At 41.5% G+C, this 22,840-nt stretch overlaps 1 protein-coding gene and 1 long non-coding RNA gene across 2 annotated transcripts in view; one reads left to right on the top strand and one right to left on the bottom strand.

Annotated features, from left to right (window-relative positions):
* pdc (phosducin) overlaps nucleotides 1-19,115 on the top strand; it is a 29,903-nt gene extending 10,788 nt beyond the window's left edge. The window contains exons 2-4 of the mRNA XM_003223425.4: nucleotides 7,722-7,803; nucleotides 12,434-12,597; nucleotides 16,114-19,115. Of these exons, the coding sequence (XP_003223473.1) occupies nucleotides 7,740-7,803; nucleotides 12,434-12,597; nucleotides 16,114-16,641 (756 nt within the window). The 5' untranslated portion in view covers nucleotides 7,722-7,739 and the 3' untranslated portion in view covers nucleotides 16,642-19,115. The remainder of the gene's footprint in view (nucleotides 1-7,721; nucleotides 7,804-12,433; nucleotides 12,598-16,113) is intronic.
* On the bottom strand, nucleotides 724-9,976 carry LOC103279462 (uncharacterized). The gene is made up of 3 exons (XR_506808.3): nucleotides 7,660-9,976; nucleotides 6,208-6,301; nucleotides 724-4,196 (listed from the first exon to the last, which is right to left on the bottom strand). It is a non-coding gene; the product is annotated as an uncharacterized LOC103279462 (long non-coding RNA).
* Nucleotides 19,116-22,840: the final 3,725 nt, after the last annotated feature.

Below are 22,840 nucleotides of genomic sequence, written 5' to 3'. Positions count from 1 at the left end.
GCCTTCTAGCAAGAGTTGTCTTTTTATCCCTTTTTTATCCCTAGCAGTGTAATTGGAGATTGGAGGTAAAGGAGATAGTATGTTTGTATAGAGAGAGAAAGACAATGAATGAGAATTGACCTGTTGCCCATCCACTGCCACCATGTGATTCCAAGAGAGATTATTCCTGGGCAGTGCAGCCTTTGGTAGCGAGGAAAGGGGGTTTCTTGCCCTCAGAGTATTCAACTCTCCCACGTTTCCCAGGAAACTTCATAATAGAGCTATTGGATTTGGGATCCTACTGGCTCAAATTAGACCTCCACCTTCATTTGCAGCATGGTCCCCACAGCTACTCTGTTCTCCCTGGCTTCCTCTTCCTCCTCCTCTGGCTCAAACAATAGGAGAGGGCAAGCAAGAGGAGAGTTCTACTGGGTCTTGTAGCCACCCCAGCTCCGACTGCCCCTGCTGACCAGAGGGCTGCCAACGAACCACATGCTCACCATTGCCCCTCTCATCAATGTCACAGCTTCAGAAATTTTTGCCCTCAAGCAGGACAAATAATGAAGTAGGCTGTCTGGTTAGATATCCTATTAGAATCTAATTGCAGTGCTGAATTATAGCACTTTGACACCAGTCTAACTCCCATGGACCCATCCTATGGATCCTGGGAGGTAGTTTGTTGTGATGCAGAGTTCTGTGACAGAGGAGAGTTGTCGCACCTCAGATTAGACTGCACACAGAACATAGTCTTTTGTAGTTTATTAGAAAATAAGGAAAAGATAGATCATAAAAGGCAAAAGTTCGGTTCCAGTAAATAGTTCCAAAAACAAGGCTGAAAGAAACAAATCCATGACGCAAGGTCCTTAAAACAAGCCAAAGTCCCAGAAACGTGGATACATCCAGACTCTAAAGTAACACAGGAAAGTAGACTTGGTTCTTGATTCAAGCGAGGAAATTGCTTTGACGAATTTCTCTCTCTCAACAGACTGTTTTAATAGCATAACATAAAGGCATTTCTTTGCCCTTTGAACTCCCTCTTATTTGCTATTCAGAGACTTCTACGCAACCCCCAACATTCCAGATGACTAGCCCGATCTAAAGACATGGCCTCATCGCTTTCGCTTTCAAGGCCACAGGACTTGTTAGCGTTATCAAACAGAGGCTGAGAGCTGCTCTCCCTTTCTGCTTCTTGCATCTGAAAACCATCATCAATAACAACCACATTCCTTCACATGGGAAAGCCTCCCTCTTCCTCATCTCACACAGCAGGAACACTCTGCACCTGAATCCCATAATTCCCATCAGAGTCATTTTGAAACTCATCCTGAACCTGAATCCCATCATCTGGAAACTGCATCCCAGAATCCTCATCAGAGTCACAACATGAGTAAATATCTCATAAAACTACAATTCCCAGAATGTTATAACATGGAGCCATGGCATTTTATGCAGTGTTCAACTGCTGAGTCCGGGAGAGGAGGTCCTTCTTTTCACAAAGAAGATGGGGGAAGGACAGTGGGTGGGACCAACTCTCTGCAATTTGATGGCAAATGTGATGAGAACTCCTGAATAAAATGGATAGTTTGCAAGTGTGTGATGGAGTTGGGAAAATCATTTAATTTCAAAATGGAGTATGTCTGAGCTGTATGGTAAACCTACTCTTCAAACATTTTGCTGCTTCTTGGCAGGAGGTTGGACTGGATGGCTCATGAGGTCTCTTCCAACTCTATGATTCCATGATTCTATGAACACTTGACATGTTCAGTGGGATGATGTCTTTAGTGAGGCCCAAGAGCTCTCCTGCTAAAAATTTTAAGTGGCCTCTTCCAAACTCTAGATGTCAGGATGCCATACATTTTACCACAGCAATTGAAGTGGAATAATACTGTTATAACAGTGTTATAAAGAGTGTTTGAAATTTGCACAGAAAGTTTTTAAAAAATGCTAAGTTCTGCAGCATCACTGGACAGGTACATGTAGGTTAGGACTAAGAAACATGCAAATTCATAATTTTTATTCTATATTCTGACCCAAATATTATATATAATGAAAATTACTAGTTTTGCTTTTTAGCAATGATTTTTTTCTGGAATGACGCTGTTAAAAATAGGCAAAAATTTCCATGACTAAATCTCCCTTAAATTCATGGCCAAATGATGGTCACCCTATTTATCCTTCATATATGTAAGCCTTATCTGGCACATGCACACAACATGCTGCTTTGAATACACATATATGCCACAATTATATATGAATGAGTGCGTAGGAACAGTGTCCATGTGCTTTTTCTCCAAAATGACATGTTGGACAAGTATGTTTGAAATAGGCGTGATAGTAAATTACAAGCAATAGCTTTCTGATAAAAATAGAAAGTGGGAAGGTTTACATAGATATTAAATAGGGGTTTGCATGATTCTGTTTGGCAATTTGGGGAAATTTAGCGATCTGGCATCCGGACCACCAAAAATGAACCAGGCGGTGGGCAGGGAAAGCTATCATGAGGAGCCAGATCTTTCGGCTAATGGGGGTGATGGCACTCTACCTGAGGTGGAGGCCACAGCATGTGGGTGGCCTCACAAGGCAAGATCGGGTGTCTGGCGGCAGCTCCTCCTCCTCTTCTTCTTCTTCTTCACTCGAGGCAAATAAGGCCGGAAATAGAGAGTGAGAAAGAGAGAAAAAGGAGGAAAAAGATTCCAGAAAGGGTCGCGCCAGGAACTTGCTTTCCCAGCAGCACTTTGTGCAGCATGGGCTTTGAAGGAACCTCTGCGCTACCTCACTGGGCATGATGGGAGTTGAGGTTTTTCTCTCTCTGTTTCCCACATTTCTTTCTCAGCTAATCAGAAGCCTGGTCGACTGTGTCCATTCTCCTCCAATTTTGTGGTGATTTCAATTCGCCAAACACCTTCTTCTGTGTGTGTTTTTAAAAAAATGTTATGATAAAAACTTTAAAAATTTCCCAAAAATAGATGGATTGGTGAAACATTCTGAAACTTAGCAGACTTGTGGCCTACAAGTAAGGCAAGTTTCATCCTGATAGGCCTAGAAATGACAGAGAAATGAGCCATTGGTGCCAATGGACCAAATCTTATTGAACCAAAAATGGCACCCCCTCCTGATTTCCTGTAAGAGTTATCATGGTAGAAAAGGATCTCCACTGAACCTTTATCTGTGTACTAGTCTGCTGCCCTGGAGACTAGGATGCAGAACAATGACTTCAAACAACAGGAAAGGAGATTCCACCTGAACATCAGGAAGAACTTCCTCACTGTGAGAGCTGTTCAGCAGTGGAACTCTCTGCTCCGAAGTGTGGTGGAGGCTCCTTCTTTGGAGGCTTTTAAGGAGAGGCTGGATGGCCATCTGTCGGGGGTGCTTTGAATGTGATTTTCTTGCTTCTTGGCAGGGGGTTGAACTGGATGGCCCATGAGGTCTCTTCCAACTCTATGATTCTATGATTCTACGATTCTATGATTTATCGCCATTCGTGGTATCCACAACAAGCCACATTTTTTAAAAGTCCAATTATTAAAGGGACAGAAAGTGAGGTAAAATCTTTTGAACAGGGGCACAGATAGCAATATATATATATATATATATATATATATATATATATATATATATATGCCTCAGAGAGAGAGTGGGGAGGTGACATATTTGGATGGAGTTACACTTAAAATGTACCCATTCCGACTTACATATAAATTCAACTTCAAAACAAACCGACAGACTGCCTGTATGTATAATGTCTTGTTTTTTGGAATCACTCTTGTGATATACAGTTATGCCACATGTACTCTGAAGTGAGATTGGGAGAACACAATAAAGCAGCTGCTCTCCCTGTAATAGCAGTGACATAAATCTAACAAAATATTTACTATAATGCAATACTAAAGCATTCTTCCTTTCAAACGTTATAAAAAGATCAGAAAAGAATTCCAATCTTTCCCTTCTGATTAGGACCTAACAACCTCAGCGTAGCGGTTAACAGTTTCAGATACCTTGGAAGGCTTTAAAGATAGGAATTGCACAGGAAATTGAGTTCGGTCATTGGTTTCTCTAGTCCAGTCTGCGGTCCAAGGTTTCAGAGTGGAGTTTTCCCATTCTGCCTGGAAATGCCAATTGAACTTGGAATTATTTTGTATGGAAAGAATGTGCTTTGCAAAGTATATGGAAGTCTTCTAATCACTGTTCAAGGTCTGTATTCCCCCAGGACTTGAAGTCTACAAGGAAGTAGTAAAAGAAATCTCATTAATTTTAAACCGTCTGAGTATGATGAATAGTCATATGAAGCTGAAGATACAGATCTCTTTTGGCTGTAGCCAGTTTTCTCCTGTTTACACTTGTACGGGCTAAAAATATACTTAATAGTAATATTATGCTTCCTTGGTTTATTTTTATATGTAACTGTCATTATAACAGAGCAGTAATCCAGATCAAACAATTGCTCTTTTAACTGAACCAGCCCCATCATTTTGCTCATTGAGACAAAGTACAAGGTGCACCCACATTCCATGCACAAAACCCACAAAAAACTAGCTCATGTTTTCCTTTAGTTCTGGCAGCTGGACTTTATCACCAACCACACTTAAGGGCTGCAGGCTAAAGCTAAAGGGTGTGCCACGTGGCAAACATTGTTCCATTCTTCAATACTTTATTGCCAATTTCTTCTACACCAGTATCTGCTGCCCAAAACAACTACTTCAATAAAATAAGCGATAGAACTGAGGTTAAAATAGAGAGCTGAATGTCCATTATTCAAAATGTTGATAATGTTATTAGGATATCTTCCTTTAAATCTAGGCAATTTACCTTGAATCAATGTATTTAATACTAGTTATGTCCAATTACACATGTACAGCCTTGACTTCATTTTACTTGAACAAAAAGAGGAGGAGAGAAGAGGAAAATAAGTAGGAAAGGGGGTGGATTTGGTATGGCTGATCTGAGCTGGTTTTAAACAATTGATTTTAACGTGGAGATAACTGAGTGCAATGTTTATGTACAGGAGAGTCCTGGTTAACCGAGCCTCCGTATTATCCGAGGCACCGCCGGGGGCACCTCTCCCTCTCCCTCTCCTTCTCTCGAGTGAAGAGAGCTCAAGAGAAGGAGAGGGAGAGGGAGGAGGAAGCGCCCTGGAAGTGCCCCGCGATCGCTGCTGCAGCAGCACTCCTGGGGTGCTTCCAAAGGGGCGAGCCCTCACCGAGGGACATCTCCCCGGATATAATAATAATAATAATAATAATAATAATAATAATAATAATAATAACAAAACTTTATTTATACCCTGCCACCATCTCCCCGCAGGGACTCGGGGTGGCTCACATGGGGCAAGGCCCGACTAGCATAATTTACAAAAACGACAGCATAAATACATTGAACAATATACAAAAAAAATGAAACACAGTAAGACAATAAAACAAGAGTTAATAATATCAATCAACCACCAAGTAAAATTCAGTCAACTCCATTGGTGGGGGGGGGGGGAGAGGGGACTGCAGCAATATAAAAATAACATCATCAGTTAAAATACCAGAATAAAAGGGACCTAATAAAATTCAGGATAGAGTTATAATGTCAACTGAGACTGGTCATCCAGTGACTGTCTCACCAAAGGCCAACCTAAACATCCAGGTCTTCGGTCGTTTCTTGAAGGAGGATAGAGAGGGCGCCAACCTAATCTCCCTGGGGAGAGAGTTCCAGAACTAGGGGGCCACGGCCGAGAAGGCCCTCTCTCTCGTCCCCACCAGTCGTAACTGTGAGGAAGATTGAAGTGAGAGGAGGCCCCCCCAGAGGATCTCCCTCGGCCAGGCCCTTGCTGGAGGAAAGAGTTTCCTCCAGCAATGCCCTGGCCGAGGAAAACCCGCAGCACGCTCCTCATTTCTCGGGAGAAACTCTTTCCTCCAGCAAGGGCCTGACCAAGGGAGATCTGGGGAGACGTCCCTTGGTGAGCCCTCACCCCTTGGGAAGCAACCTGCGAGCGTTGCTAGGCAGCAGCGATCGCAGGGCGCTTTCCTAAACCAGATTGCCGGTTTAACTTGCTGTCCTCTTCTGGCAAACTAAACTGTGAACTATGTTTCAAAACCAATTTAAGATTCAAAGAAGTGTTCTGTGTTCTCAAATGCAAAACCATTTTAATTAATCTGTGTTTTATTAATAAATTTTCTTGTATGTAGTAAGCCTAGATCCATTAGAGAATAATGCTTGAGATGCCTATATTGAGAACCTACTTACCGTACCATCCTCTCATCTGAAGACAGTACAGGGATGTGTAAATTCAGCAGCCTCAATTCTCCCAAATCTTTTCTCAGCCATGTTTTTAAGACATCTATGCCAGATGAAGAAAATATTTTCAAATGCCAACATCAACGTTTTTGTGAATTTTTTTTTTGCTAGGTAGCAAGGCATTACCACTGTATGCATATGGAGTCTTATACATAAGATTCTGCTATGCATGTCTCAGATTGTTGGTGAGTATGATTCCAGAGGTAGTTCAATCCATCATGCTACCATACCAAGATCAAATCAATGTATTTTTTCATGTGTCTACACTTTCAAATCAGGGGGAGATCTAGGGTTGTTTTTTTTTGGGGGGGGGATATATACCGTGTTTCCCGAAAATATGGCAGTGTCTTATATTAATTTTTGCTCCCAAAGATGTGCTAGGTCTTATTTTTAGGAGATGTCTTATTTTTCCATGAAGAAGAATTCAGATTTATTGTTGAACAAAAAAAAAATGAACGTATATTATATACTATACAGTAGTTGTCATCACAAATCAACATAACCAGACAAACTGTGAATCCTATCAAGAATTTCCTGTTATTACCATTATTTCCATGTACAACTGGTATGTACATTTACCAATTCTGCATGCTCTGGCAGGCGCCGGGCATGCTTCCAAACAAATCTTCGCTAGGTCTTACTTTTGAGGGAGGCCTTATATTTAATAATTCAGCAAAACCTCTACTAGGTCTTATTTTCTGAGGATGTCTTATTTTCGGGGAAACAGGGTAGTTGCCCATGCCTCCCAAAGTATTGTGGAAAGCGGAGAAGTACTGCTTTAACCTCCAGTCTATGTATCAAATGTTTAAAACTACTTTTAACTATGCTATGTCTGTCATGGCTGCCAACTGGGACAAATAAGTACAACGCATATGAATGAGACAGAATCGAATATCTGAAGATCAAGGATATAATAGTACAAAAGTTGGAGCCTGTAATACTTAATCACATTTATGCACCAATTCATCACACAGAGCCCTGCCAGAAGTAGCCTTAAGTTGTGTGATGACGTTCGGTGGGCTCCATCAAGGAAGCATCCTGGCAGCGTGCTAGGACGCTTCCCTGAAAACTCAAGAGGCTTCCCATGTTCTCATTAAGAAGAATGGGGGGTAAACCAGGCAGTGATGTTTTCCCCCATGTGATGGAGAAGGTATCAGAGTGGGCAATGGTTTCCCCCCATTGCCTGCTCGATTCGGCATGCTGTGTGGTTAATCTCCCCACTGCCACTCAGCTTTGGACCTCAGGTCCACAGTCTGCAGTATGGTGTCATTCTTGTCTTGCCTTTTAAACACTGAATGTATTTTTCTTTTCTTTTTTTCTGTATGAGATTTTAACAGAAGTTTTATTCATTATGACTTCATAAGCATATCTAACAAACTGGAACAGAAAGAAATCACATACTAATTTGCTTCAGCAGTTCATCTGTTCAGTGTACTCATTATTGGCTTTCTTGACTCCACCAGCATTGTCCAGACACAGCAATGGAAGAAAAAACAGAGCTTAGTTTGGAGGAAGAATTTGAAACCCCAGAGGCTATACATACAGGTAAGGAGGCCATGATATCATTATTACTAAGGGGGCAGGGGGCATGTCCCTAACATAGGAAGTGAACGGTATGAATTACTGCTGGGTAGCTGCTGAGAGTGATTTTGAATTTGAGAGATAACCTTCTTTACCTGCATAGCCTTCTCTTAGCTTGCTAATATATCCTGGAAACTGTCCATGAGTTTATTTTGAATCATGTAGTGCCTCAGTGTCATTGGAAGAAACCTGGGATATGAATGAAAAATAATAATAAAACAAATAGCAGAAAAAACAACAAAATCCGATTGTATGAATTAAAACCCACTGAATATTTAGGTCAGGAAAGAACATTGAGAGAGATACAGTAGAGTCTCACTTATCCAACGTTCTGGATTATCCAACGCATTTTTGTAGTCAATGTTTTCAATGCATTGTGATATTTTGGTGCTAAATTTGTAAATACAGTAATTACTACATAGCATTAATGTGTAATGAACTACTTTTTCTGTCAAATTTGTTGTATAACATGATGTTTTGGTGCTTAATTTCTAAAATCATAACCTATTTTGATGTCCAATAGGCTTTTTCTTCATCTCTCCTTATTATCCAACATATTCGCTTATCCAACATTCTGCCGACCCGTTTATGTTGGATAAGTGAGACTCTACTGTACATTCAAAGGATGGGCCTTCCATTCAGATTCTTATTAAACTGCACTGTCTTTAGTGGGACAGCAAAGATTCAATGGTAAGGAGTTCTGGGTTGTTGTGAGTTTTCCAGGCTGTATGGCCATGTTCCAGAAGCATTCTCTCCCGACGTTTCACCCACATCTATGGCAGGCATCCTCAGAGGTTGTGAGGTGTTGGAAACTAGGCAAGTGGAGTTTATATATCTGTGGAATGTTCAGGGTGGGAGAAAAATCTCGTCTGCCTGAGGCAAGTGTGAATGTTGCAATTGGCCAGCTTGAGTAGTGTGAATCAAGCTGGCCAATTCAGTAGTGTGAAAGTAAAGAGTTCTTCAGAGGGGAAAAAGAGCTTTACTAAAGGCAGAAATTCACTGTGTTACAGAAAAAGAGTAGGGATCAGAAAATCCCCTTCATCCCTTCTCTCCACATCATGGAGGATCATGGAGAACAAGAGCACCAGAAAGTGAAATGCAGGCATTAATCTATGGCCCATTGTGTTAAAGAGCTGAATTCAGTAAAAATCCTGTGACAAATTGCACCTTAGTCTAGGTGTCCTAATGGCAAAACTAAGCTTTGTCTTTGGATTTTTAAAATTGATTTTCAGGCTGTGGGTGGTAAAATTTGTGAATGTGGAATCCATGGATATGGAGGGCTGACAAGAAAGTATATTCAGTTACGTCTTACGATCTGTAGAGTGAGGCAATTTTCTGACCGAAAATGTAAAAAAAAAAAAAAAACCTAGCAGATTCTTTCTATAGAGTTGGATGTATCAAAACATCCAACTCTATAGCTGGCCATCTGTCGGGGGTGCTTTGAATATGATTTTCCTGCTTCTTGGCAGGAGGTTGGACTGGATGGCCCGCGAGGTCTCTTCTAACTCTATGATTCTATGATTCTAAAGTTCTGACACAACACAGACCCTTCTTTTCAGACAAATTTTATCCATAATAAGACTGTTTAGGTTAAAGGTTTTCCCCTGACGTTAAGTCCAGTCGTGACCGACTCTGGGAGTTGGGGCCCATTTCCATTTCCAAACCGAAGACCTTGGAGGTCTGTAGATACCTCCAAGGTCATGTGGCCGGCATGACTGCGTGGACTGTTTAATAATAGCTAAAATCCACAACTTTCTTGCCAACACGTTGTTATGACTAAAGAATTATTTTCGGATATTAATATATTGATCTACTCATGTCTATGACCCAGTTATTATTAACATTTCAAGACTTTTTCTTTAATATTGGTGATATCAGTGGTGTCCTAATTTGCCAGATCCCATCTTAGTAGCTCCCTACCAGGCCAAGATGATCAGTGGTTTCGTTAATCATCACCATCTGGGCTTCAAATTGGTTTCCTATATAATCATCTGCACAGCAAAAACACTTTCTTTACTACCAAGTTGAAACTGCAATAAATAGTCAGCATAGATGTACTTTCTGTCTGTGTAAGGTTTCTACGTCTGATTTCAGGCATTTTCCTGTTATAGTACAGTAGAGTCTTACTTATCCAACATAAACGGACTGGCAGAACGTTGGATAAGCGAATATGTTGGATAATAAGGAGAGATTAAGAAGAAGCCTATTAAACATCAAATTAGGTTATGATTTTAGAAATTAAGCACCAAAACATCATGTTATACAACAAATTAGACAGAAAAAGTAGTTCAGAAAAAGTTCACAAATAGTAGTTCACAAATTAGACAGAAAAAGGCTCTATTCTGTCTCCCATGCTCTTTAACATCTACATGAAACCGCTGGGAGAGGTCATCCGGAGTTTTGGAGTTAGGTGTCACCTCTATGCAGACGACGCACAACTCTACTACTCCCTTCCACCTAATTCCAAGGAGGCCTCTCGGGTGCTGGACGAATGCCTGGCCACTGTGTCTATCTGGTTGAGGAGGAACAAGCTGAAGATCAATCCCGACAAGACAGAGGTCCTCCTGGTCGATCGTAATCCTGACCGGGGTATAGGGTGGCAACCTGTGCTGGACGGGGTTACACTCCCCCTGAAGCCACAGGTCCACAGTCTGGGAGTCCTCTTGGATTCATCGCTTACGCTCGAGGCTCAGGCGTCGGCGGTGTCTGGGAGGGCCTTCGCACAATTGAGACTCGTGCGCCAACTGAGACCGTACCTCGCGAAGGCTGATCTGGCCGGGGTGGTCCATGCCTTGGTCAACTCCAGACTGGACTACTGTAATGCGCTCTACGTGGGGCTGCCCTTGAAAACGGCTCGGAAGTTCCAACTGGTCCAACGAGCGGCAGCCAGGATGTTAACTGGGGCCCCTTACAGAGAGAGGTCAACCCTCCTGTTCAAGGAGCTCCACTGGCTGCCATTTACTTTCCGAGGCCAATTTAAGGTGCAGGTGCTTACCTACAAAGCCCTGAAAGGTTTGGGACCATCCTACCTCCGTGACCGCATCTCCGTCTACGAACCCATGCGTTCACTTCGGTCATCTGGAGAGGCCCTGCTCGTGATCCCGCCTGCGTCGCAAGCGCAGTTGGTGGGGACACGAGACAGGGCCTTCTCCGTGGTGGCCCCCCGACTCTGGAACACCCTCCCCAAGGATCTCAGACAGGCCCCTACATTGGCAGTCTTCAGAAAGAACTTGAAGACCTGTCTGTTCCAATGTGCCTTCCCAGATTAATAGGAAATCTCCAACTCCAAGTCCCATAAGCACTTTATTAGAACTAAGATCGTATATCGCACTCTGCACTTGCCCTAGAAGCCTTATATATCACCTGTCACATCAGCACTTTTAATCTTGTACCCATTACTCTGGCCCGGCCCAGTTTTATTGTGTTTTAGCGTATTGTTTATTGCTTGTTGTTTATACTGTTTTAATTGTTTTTAATTTGCCTTTTGTTTTGTATTGTTATATTGTGTGTTGAGGCCTTGGCCTTTGTAAGCCGCATCGAGTCCTTCGGGAGATGCTAGCGGGGTACAAATAAAGTTTAATAATAATAATAATAATAATAAAGTTCAATATGCAGCAATGTTATGTTGTTATTACTGTATTTATAAATTTAGCACCAAAATATCACGATGTATTGAAAACATTGACTACAAAAATGCCTTGGATAATCCAGAACGTTGGATAAGCGAATGTTGGATAAGTGAGACTCTACTGTACTTGCTTTTTTTGAGGGGACTGCATGGGAGATAAGACGAAGGAAATATGCAGTGATACAAGTTGCTTTCCAATACAAGTTGTTTTCAGCATTCTTGATAGACATACTTTCAGTGTTTCATTTTCTTCTCTGCCATTTTAGACACAAAGTTTGATATTTTAATACCTGTTTCATCATCTTCACAAACATTTCACCACTGTTTGTTTTGGTAATCTGACACTTGTATGTTTTCAAGCAGTCTTTTAATAAGACACAAAAATGCACTTTGTGTTTTACCATATTGAATGAATTATAATAATTTTTAAAGGTAGTATGGAAGAACTTCTGTCTTCTCATGATGACAGCAATATTTTGCAAGCTGTTTTGATCTTTCAATCATTTTGTGAATTTGCTGATCACGTATTTATTTTCATATATTTTGAAGTGCTTTAACACAGATTTCCCTTGATTAGGAATTGTTTTTCAGTGACTGGGGTAGAATTATTGCAGCTGGAGACCACTTTAACTGCCATGGCTAAATGCTATGGGATCATGAGAGTTGTAGTTTGGTGAGGCACCGGCACTGTTGGACAAGGAAGGCCTGTAAAACTGTGACACCCATGTTTACATAGAATTTATCCATGGCAGTAAAAGTGATGCCAAACTGCATTAATTCTACAGGGTAGATGTACCCTGGTAACCACCAATCTGTACAGCAGTGTTTTTATTTCTTTCACTAGTCTCCTCACTTTTCAGACTCTGTTCTAAGAACCAAGAAATAGAGTAATCCATTTTCAAAAATTAAATTAAATATAAAAAAAAATCTCAAACAATATGAAGTAACAAAATTTTCTTCTCCTAGGGCCTAAAGGGGTGATCAATGACTGGCGGAAGTTTAAATTGGAAGCTAAAGATAGAGATGCCCTTCCACTAAGCAAGAAAGAGATCCTCATCAGGCAAATGTCTTCACCTCATCGTGCTCACAGTAAAGATGATAAAGATACCAGAGAGCGATTCAGTCGCAAGGTAATAAGAAAGAAGTGAATCAACAGAATGCATAGATTCAGTAGCTCAGAGAACAATCCTACACATATAAAGAACATATAGAGAGAGAGCCAGACCATTGCCAATATGTTCAGCAACACACTCCTGTCATCCCTACATCCAGAGCCGGCCCTAGGTATTTTTCAAGTGTAGGCGAACTGAAACCAATCACTGAAAAATAAAAGCGTTGGATAAGCGAAAAAGTTGGATAATAAGGAGGGTTTAAGGAAAAGCCTATTAAACATCAAATTACATTAAGATTTTACAAATTAAGCACCAAAACATCATGTTTTACAACAAATCAACAGAAAAAGCAGTCTCAACTGCGTCCCGTATGTTTTGCGCCTGAAGCGACCGCTTGATTCGCCTCATTGTTGGACCGGCTCTGCCTACATCCTGTATGCATGTGAAAGTATCTACACATGTATGAATGTGCAAACAAATAGGTCCTTCACAGTCAAACAAGACTGCCCCTAATACCACTACATTGCATCTGCATGCATGTAGTTTCCATCCTTAATTTCTTATTCATTTCGAAAACATGGGAAATTAATGATTGCAGTTATGAATGCGTAATCTAGAATTTCACACCCAGAACTGGTTTGTATTCATAATCCCAACACATACACAATTATGGCAATAACAAAGTAAGCTTTGGATTCACAAGTCCTCTTTTCTAAAGTGAACTTTCACAGAGATTGTAGTTGGGTGAGAAAGGTAGATTTTGGAAAGAGTGGTGAATACAATGTATAGAAATGTGGGGGAAACCCATTGCGATGTGGTTCGTCAATCCAGAAACGACAGGGAAATGGCTCTCGGCTCCCTTTGATCTCTCCCTCCACACTTCATTTACATTCCTAGTGATTCCTGGAGATGCTGCATCTGATGTTTTTATATGTATTGCGAGAGCAAAGGAAGGCGGCCTTAACATTGTGAGAAACGTGGAAAAATAAACCTTTGCCTTTGAAATAACAGAGCTAGCCACTCTGAGTCCCTCAATGAAGGAGAGAGGGTGGGATATAAAACAAAGTAAGTAAATAAATAAAAAACATAGGGAATACATGAAAATCATAAAAGTCTCTTAGTCCTGCCTTACCAGGCATCAGTGTTGCAAGTGATACAGGTCTTTTCTCTTATTGATAAGGACACAGCAGATAGATGTTTCCGCACACACACCTCTGCCAATGATCCTGCTTTTGATCATCACACTATAGATCACTGACAGATCTAGAAACACCAGTCTAATTAATCCTGAATGACAAGAGAACAGAACCTCTACTGCTCGCAGCAGCTGGCTTCTGGTAATGTAGGTTTGGGTGGATCAGTCTAGGTTAGTATTTCTCAAACTCTGCTCCTCCAGGTGTTTTGGGATTCAACTCCCAAAAATTCCAGCCAGCTTACCAGCTGTTAGGAACTGTGGGACTGAAGTCCAAAACATCTGGAGGAGCAAAGTTTGAGAAACATTGGTCTAGGTCAGTGGTTCCCAAACTTATTTGGCCTGCTGCCCTTTTCCAGAAAAAAAAATGACTCAGCGCCCCCTAGGGGGCGTGGCTTAGAGGAGTGGGCGTGGGTCCTGCTCAAGAGGACGGGGCTGAGCCTCTCCCCTAGTCCAAGATGCAGGGCTGTGAGAGAAGGTGGGCGGGGCCACAAATGGGCGAGCAGGACTGGGATGGGCAGAGTTACAAGCTCTGAGGCAGGGCTGAGCTATCCCTATCCTGTGGTGCCTGCCAGGACACAGGGGGTGGGGCTAGAGGGGGGGCGGGGCCTCTTCCCAAGTGCCTGACAGGGCTGAACCTCTATACCCTGTCCCCATGTTCTAACAAGCGCCTCAAGGGAGGTATACACAGGCTCATCCCTATCTCATGCTCTTGAGAAGAGGCCCCGCCCCCACCCCTAGCCCCACCCTTTAGTCCTAAAAAGCCTCAGGAGAGGTATAGAGGCTCAGCCCTGTCTCAGGCTCTTGGAAGAAGGCCCCGCCCCTTCCCTAACTCTGCCCTCTGTGTCCCAACAAGCACCTCAGGAGAGGTATAGATTTTCAGCCCTGTCTCGGGCTCTTGGGAAGAAGCCACGCCCACTCCTCTAGCTCCGCCCCCTGTGTATCCTAACAGGTGCCTCAGGTGCTCAGCCCTGTCTCCGGCACTTGGGAAGAGGCCCTGTCCCTCCTCTGGCCCCACTCCCGTGTCCTAATAGGTACCATCACTGCCTCCCTGGATTGCTCCAGTGCCCACCGAGGGGTAGTAGCACCCACTTTGGGAATCACTGGTCTAGGTGATGCTATACCTAACTAAGTAGCTGATGAATACTCCCAGGCGTGAGTAGCAGGAATATGTGGTTATTGGAAATGTAGGAAAGGGGATAGCTTGTGTAGTCCTTGGCACCCACCTAGCAGTGACTGCTGAGTTCTATATCAATGGAACAGTGAATCTATTCCAGGTGTTGTTTTTAAAGTTCAAATAAATGTTTGGCTTGCTGAATCTTTTTGGTGTCGGTTTCAGCACCTTGGATAGTTTCTTTAAAGTTTTAAACCCCAGAGTGGATTAAATGCTCCACTCTAACCCAGAAGCCACAAGCTACCAGTGATTCCATAACAAACGTGTTATCCTTAGAAGCAGGATGGCAATGGTCCCTGTTTAAAATAGTTTTCCTTGCTGAAATTTAACTGAGAGCCTGGAAAATCCCGAAGAGGACAAAATCTCAAAGGATCAGATGGAACACAGAGAAATGGCAACTCACTCCCAAGACAATAGTAAATTAAGCTATGATGATTTTAGAACATAAAAGTCACTGTTTTGACCTATCTCTGATGCCTAACTATGCTGAAGAGAATCAGCCTGCTTTTCCTTCTTCGGATAAATAAATAAATAAATAAATTTTATTTATAATCCGCCCTATCTCCCCAGGGGGGACTCAGGGTGGTTTCCAAGCAAAAAGTGGCAAACATTCAATGGCATGATAAAAAACAAACAAACCAAAATGAAACAATAACTAAACAACATCAATATAAACTTATAATAACTAACGGGAAAATAAGTAAACATAATAAATCTCAACAAATGCATTCACATCATAATAAAATCTGAACAAATAAAATGCAATTAAAAGTATTAAATGGTTTACAGCAGCCAACAGAGCCAGGGTTCAAAACGAGGTTGTGCATTAAGATGTTTTAAAACGTTTTAAGGTCAATTTATATATGTACTCAAATGTTTATTTCCTTCTTGATATGCTTATTTCTTTATTGATATGCTTATTATTTATTTAACAGTATGCTTGATTACCAGAACAAAATATGCCACCATTTGCCCACTAAAGTTACTCATTGCAAATGGCAGAATAGTATCAAATAATGGCAATACAATAATAATAGATGAACATTTTAAAATATAGACCCTTTTATTCCTTAAAATATTGTCTTATTTTGTTTCTTGTGGCTGCCTCCTCTTTCTTGAGCAAATCAGTGCCTTCAATAATCATCCTTATTCTTACAAATATTTGCAGATGAGTATGCAGGAGTATGAGATCATTAATGATGATAAAGAAGATGAAAGTTGCCTACGGAAATACCGCAAGCGTTGTATGCAGGACATGCACCAGCGGCTGAGTTTTGGGCCCAAATATGGTTTCCTTTCTGAGCTGCAGAATGGGGAACAATTTCTTGAAGCTGTTGAGAAAGAGCGGAAAACCACAACCGTCATTGTCCACATATATGAAGATGATGTCAAGGGCTGTGAACCACTCAACAATAGCTTGACATGCCTTGCTGCCGAATACTCTACTGTGAAATTTTGCAAGATCAAAGCTTCCAACACAGGAGCTGGAGACCGTTTCTCCACTGATGTTCTCCCAACACTTCTCGTGTACAGAGCTGGGGAGCTTGTAAGCAATTTCATTAGTGTAACTGACCAGTTTAATGAAGAGTTTTTTGCTGTAGATGTAGAAACATTTCTGAATGAGTATGGGCTACTGCCTGAGAAGGAGATACCAGCACTTGGAAATGGCAACACAGGTGAACAAGAAGTTGAATAGATGACAAGATATTAGGTCCCTGCTCAGTACCTATTGCAATTGGATTGCACCAGAACCCATTTAGTTAAAGCTGCAAGTACTTATGCTATGTATGCAAACAGAGGTGTAGCAGCTGCTGGAGGGAGTGGGATTTCCCCTGGAATTGTCCAACTATTGAGGACCTCTGGCCACAGCCTGCCCTACCCCAGTCCTAGCCCTGATAGACAAGATTGCACTGGCAGCCACTCTTGGAGAGCCCATTTGTGCTTTTTGCTTTTGGGCACTAGGCTATGACCCTGTATACAAGCAGTATACACAATAGAATAAATGTAATGAATGACAATACATTCTTGCAGGGATCCAGATGTAACTCTGATTGAGATAAATAGGATTTACCTCCAGATTGTATCCAGAGCAGGTCCAAGGTCATTTTCAAGTATAGGTGAACAGAAATTTTGACGCCCCCCCCCCCCCTCCAACCAATCACTGAAAAATAAAAATGTTGGAAAAGCCAAAATGTTGGATAATAAGGATTAAGGAAAAGCCTAAATAAAGAGCAACACTCAGGGGAAATCCAGACAGGAAGCAATCAGGGACAGCTAATACCTCCCAAAAAAAGATTCTCCCAGACAAGAGGAAGCCAGGCCTTGAAGCCACAGGGCCATTAAATGCTAATCAAGGTGATTAATTACAACATCCACACCTGCCTCCCAACAGACAAGAGCTCTTTCTACCACCCTGGACATTATTCCACAGACAAATAAACCCCACTTGCCTTGCTTCCAACAGACAGCAGCGGGCTCTGGAGTGCCCGATGCGAGCTCCGGAAGGCCCAGCACGCGCTCCGGAAGGCCCAGTGCGGGATCCGGAGTGCCCAACGCAGGCTCCGGAAGCCCCACTTGGTCCACCGGAAGGCCTGGCATGGGCTTCCGAAGCCCGCGTTGGGCACTCCGGAGCCCGTGTCAGGCCTTCTGATGGGCTGGGTGGCCCAAAGAAGGCCCAAAGAAGGCCCGCAAGGCCCGAAGAAGGAGGCGGGGGTGGCGCCATCCTCCCGGGGGCCTCACTGCGCCCCCAGAATGATTGTGCCACAGGAGACCGCCTAAATGGCCTCGCCGATGGACCGCCTCTGATTGTATTCATAACCAGCAGCTTCAATACATACCAGTTCATATAATACCAAAGTTAATAGGAATGTACAAATATGGTGACTATAAAATTAGTGAAGGATGTTTTGACCACATTTATGTACATTGTCAAATGTGCAGATCCACAAACCATGGTCTGGTACACCAAACTTATCTTTTTGACTTTGCATTCATTTTAATTTCTAGAAAATGCTAAAAAAAGAAAAGAAAAATAGTAAAGGCTCTGTAGGTAGTGGGGTCAAAATCAGAAAACAGAATTAGGTTCTAAAGCTGGATGGTAGGATACTTCACAGTACCACATGGTCTTTATATAGTTGTTTTCAGGATGCACAATAAGAAGCTGGCCAAATCCATTGGAGATGGAAACTGGAGTTCATCTAGCTCTACAGAGGCACCTGGAGACTCATTGCAGGCCCTCTTTAATGACCAGTAAATTGATAAGATAGTAATCAAAAAGACTTATGAAAGAACTGAGGAATCCTTGGTTTTCCAGATGTAAGATTATTCTTCTCTATTGTCAATGCTTCACAAAGCTGATTGGAACTGGAGCCCAGGAATACCTACAAGTTCAAAGGTTCTTAAACTCTAACTTCAAAGGTGCAATTAAATGAACATGTTCACACCTGGGGATAAAGGGGCCTTCAAGGTAATTGGCTGGAATCAAGGACAAAAAGGAGGTTGCTTCATGAGAACTACATATTGAGGAGAGCTGTATAGCCTAGCAGAGCTCTCCTCATTATGTGTAAGGTTCAAAGACAATTAACTGTTTAACTCAAGTTCCTTTGATTTACTTCCATTGTCAGTAGTGTATTATATAGATGAGACTGTTTGAGACTGTTCTGTACTACATGAAACAAGTAGATGATGGTGAAAATAGAGGTTAAAGAATTCAACTGGCTTGAAGAGTTTAAAAGAACTGAAAAGCTACATCTGAACTGAATTATGGGTTTTCTGGAAACCAGCAAACATGTTGGCCTCATTTTTGTCTATAAAGTTCTTAAAACATACAGTTGAAGTATTCTAACAGTAGTCTTTTTATCACATAGGATATTTTAAATAGGAAATACTTGCCTGGTGGAACAGTTGCTTTGGAAATGATACATTACTGAAATCTAATTGGTAACTGATATTGGAAAAGCCATATTAAAAGTGTAGGGCAGCTTTTAAAGTTCACATCCAACATTTAGAGAAACTAGATTATTCTTGTAAGAGATATAAAATAATGTACAGTTAAGCATACTTTCTGTATTAGATATTATTATAAAATGTTGTATGTTACATTACTACTGGTATTTGCTAAAAAAAAATTACATGCTGATATCATCAATAAAGAACACCAAAAAAAGCATATTTTAAGGGGTTCTGATTTCTTGTTAAAAGAATAGACCAAGATGACTTAACATTTTGTTTCTGGAAAGCAAATAACCTTTAGGAAGCCAAGAGTTTGGGGTCAAAATGATATTCTAAGATTCTTCCAGAAATTAAGCTCAAACATTTATTTGCTGCAGTCCTTCAACCAATGTGGAAGTTGCAGAGTATTTGAACTGTTAAAAGACCATTATCTGAAGACTTTCACTCCACTCTTCATCCAAAAAAGCCTCCAGGGTGGGTTACAAGATGAATAAATAAGGGAGCTCCATTTAGCTTGCAGTCTGAAAGGCATAACAAAAAGGAGAAAGGAACTGGGAAGGATAAGAAAAAACACAAACTCAGATACTGATTTCCAGTTTCAAGCTTCTTATGAAAACGTTCAGAATGGAGAGAAAAAAATCAAGTTGTATATTTAGAAGTCAAAGTCACCGGTTTCTCAGCCAAGCTAGTGAGCTGCCCCCTATCCCTTTTTCTTCTTGCCGTAGGGCCCATTTACATGAGCCAAATGTGTTGGTCTGGGGATGAATGGACTCAGTGGCATCCATATGATGCACAAGGTTCCTTCACCTGAAGATTGCTTTCTCCTGCATTTAAAAAAAATTGCAGGATGCTCCAGAACATGCCTACATTTTGGACCAGTGTTAAAAGGTTGGGCTGCTTCATACAACCATCTTATTTTCTGCAGACACAGGCAGCCCGGGTACAGGAGCTGGCATTTTCCTTCCCCCTGCCAATCTGGCCTTAGCAGCAACTACCAAGCACAAAACTACTATTGGTCACTGCTTGGCACCTGTAAAGATTCTAGCTGGAGCAACAAAGTGATCACTAGGCTTGTCCGATCGATGGAAAAAATGTTTCAATTCTCGTTTCTAAAGTAGGGGGCGCCGGCTCTTCGATATAGAAATTATTTCTTATTTTTTCACCCAAAATTTTCGGATATTTCCGAAAATTCGTAATGTTTCTAAAATGTTTCTAAAATGGCGGACGCGCATGCGCAATCGCCAAAAAACAGGAAACCGGGGGGGACTTTTCTGGGGATCTCCCGCCCTCATTTCTTGAGCGATTCTCATCAAATTTGGTACAGTGGGAGAACACATTCCACACTCTTTGCTCAACAAATGGCAGAATGTTTCCTGTCTCCTGTGATTTTTGGCGAATTTTCATAACTTTTTATAATACACTATTTTTCAATATTTGAAGAAACCTGTTCCTGGTTTGAAAGTCTTATTTCCTGTTCAATTGGGTTCTTATCACTGTAAAAGTCCCTCTTCTACTTGTGTAGATTTTGGATTAGAAATGCAGCACACGCCAAGCAATGCCTTGGCAGGAGTGCCACTGTCCTTTGGAAACTATAAATTGCTGTGGACCCTCTATTGAATCAAATCAATGTCTGACTTTGTGATTGCAGAAATAAAACTCAGCCCAAGGCTTGGGAATAGAAATGGAGCGTGAGGGAAGCAATGCCTTGGCGGGTGCCCCACGTCCTTTGGAAACTATTTCTTCCAATGTACCCTTTAGGTTTGAAAACTTTGTGTCTTTGTGATTGCTGCAATAACACTCAGCCCGGGGGCTTGGGATTACAAATGGAGCAGAAGGGAAGCAATGCACTTGCAGGAACGCAGACGTCCTTTGGAAACTATTATTTTCAAGTCCCCCCCCCTCTCAGGATTGCAAAGATGTGGTGATTGCTAAATTCCAAAAAAGAAAACAGAAAGGCAAAAGGTCTCCCTCAGGAGTAGATGGAAAGCACCCCAAGCTCAGCACTAGCAGGGACGCAGATGTTCTTTGGGGAAAAAAAGTTTCCTAAAGCCAGCCACAGCAAGGACTCTGCCCCAAGCCCCCAGCCAATTTCCCCCCAAAAAAACACAATATTGAGAAAGCAGAATTCACTGGGAAAGAAAGCACAAAATTCTGGAAAATGTAATTTGGGAAGGCAAGGAGCCCTATGCCAAAAAATTCCAAAGGCCCTGCCCTAAACTACAATTCCCAGAGTTCTACTCAGCACCAGAAAGCCCCAATCAGGATAGGGGAGAGCTATTTTCCCTCTGTAGCAGCAGTCAGCCAGAGTGCCAATAAATTGTTGAATCTGCAGAGGAAGACAGACTAATACTTCTAGTAACTATTTATTTATTTATTTTATTTACAGTATTTATATTCCGCCCTTCTCACCCCGAAGGGGACTCAGGGCGGATCACATTATATACATATAGGGCAAACATTCAATGCCCATATACACATAGAACCGAGATGTGCAATTTAACCTTCTCCTGAGGGGATGTTCGATTCTGTCCACAGGGGGGAGCAGCTGCTTCATCATCCACTGTGATGGCACTTCCTCATTCCAACGTCGTAAATTAGTTAAATTTGCCTCCCGACTTTATAAGTGGTACCTTATTTCCTACTTGATAGATGCAACTATCTTTTGGGTTGCTAGGGCAGCAACGAGCAGGGGCTATTATTATTATTTTTTAATTGACAGGTGCTCACCCCACCACGGGCTGGCCTCGAATTCATGACATCATGGTCAGAGTGATTTATTGCAGCAGGCTGCTCACCAGCCTGCGCCACAGCCCGGCCCCAAGTAAATCTCTGTGCTGGTCTGGAAGGAAATCCCTAAATGGAAGGTCTGTTGGTTAATATGAGAGAGATTCAATGAGATAGCTGTTGTGTTTTTTTAAAACAAACACTTTTGTCAAAACTTTAACAAATTCCCTAAAATCAGTAGATGTATGAATATTTCAGAAAATTGGGGGGAATGTTCCCCTGTTATCTTGTATCATTGTATAGAAAATTCAAGAAGAAAGCTCTTGTAGTTTTTTTTTTAAAATGTTGCTCATAAAAAATTTGAAAAATTCCCAAATGTCCCTGGATAAGTGAAACATGCTGAAACTTGATGGGCTAACAGTGGCAAACGTGTTCCGCCATTGTAACAAATTTCACCCCAATAGCTGTAAAAATGAGGCAGAAAGGAGCCACTTATGCAATTATTATAATGAAAATGTAACAAAATTTCGTTACTCTCATTATAGTAACGAAAATTTTATTAACTATACTTTAGAAACACTTTAGAAACAAAATGCCAGCACCCCCTATTTTTGTAATGACTTTTGAAGCATTTTTTAATCAACTGCACATGCCTAGAAACACACTGGTGTAATTGATTTCACCTTCCTCCCTTCATATCCTATGCTGTTTTTGCCATTTGTCCATTTAAGATAGATCATAGATGATATTACCACCAGCCATTTTAGTAACACTATGTAACATAGTTTAATGTTTACATCACCCCAAGCAAGCTTTCAGCAACTTGACTGATCTTCTCTTGGACTTAATTCTGTAAAATAAAGATAACTATGAAAAATTCACAAGGATGTTGTGAGGATCAACACTTCACTCACAATCACTGAAGACTATGTATGTGTATAGCACAGAGATTGGACAAATAGAAATAAGAAGAATAAAGAAAGAAAAATCCTGTGGACATCAAGGTTTGTGTTATTAACTGCAACTTGTACTTAGATCCATTAAGTACTGTAAGAATTGGTTTGGAGATTAAGAAACATAAAACATAAAGTTCACTTAAGTACATCCTAGTCTTGCTCAGAAACTCTAGCGTTGTTTCTTAGATTTAATTGTAAATAGCTATGAAGAAATAGCTAGTGAAGCAGGTGTCCAAACTTGCAAAAGCATGAGTTCTCTGGGAA

Source organism: Anolis carolinensis, chromosome 4 (assembly GCF_035594765.1).
Source record: "Anolis carolinensis isolate JA03-04 chromosome 4, rAnoCar3.1.pri, whole genome shotgun sequence".
NCBI lineage: Eukaryota > Metazoa > Chordata > Lepidosauria > Squamata > Dactyloidae > Anolis > Anolis carolinensis.
The sequence above is the reverse complement of the archived record's forward strand: the minus strand, read 5'-3'. Positions and strand labels throughout refer to the sequence as shown.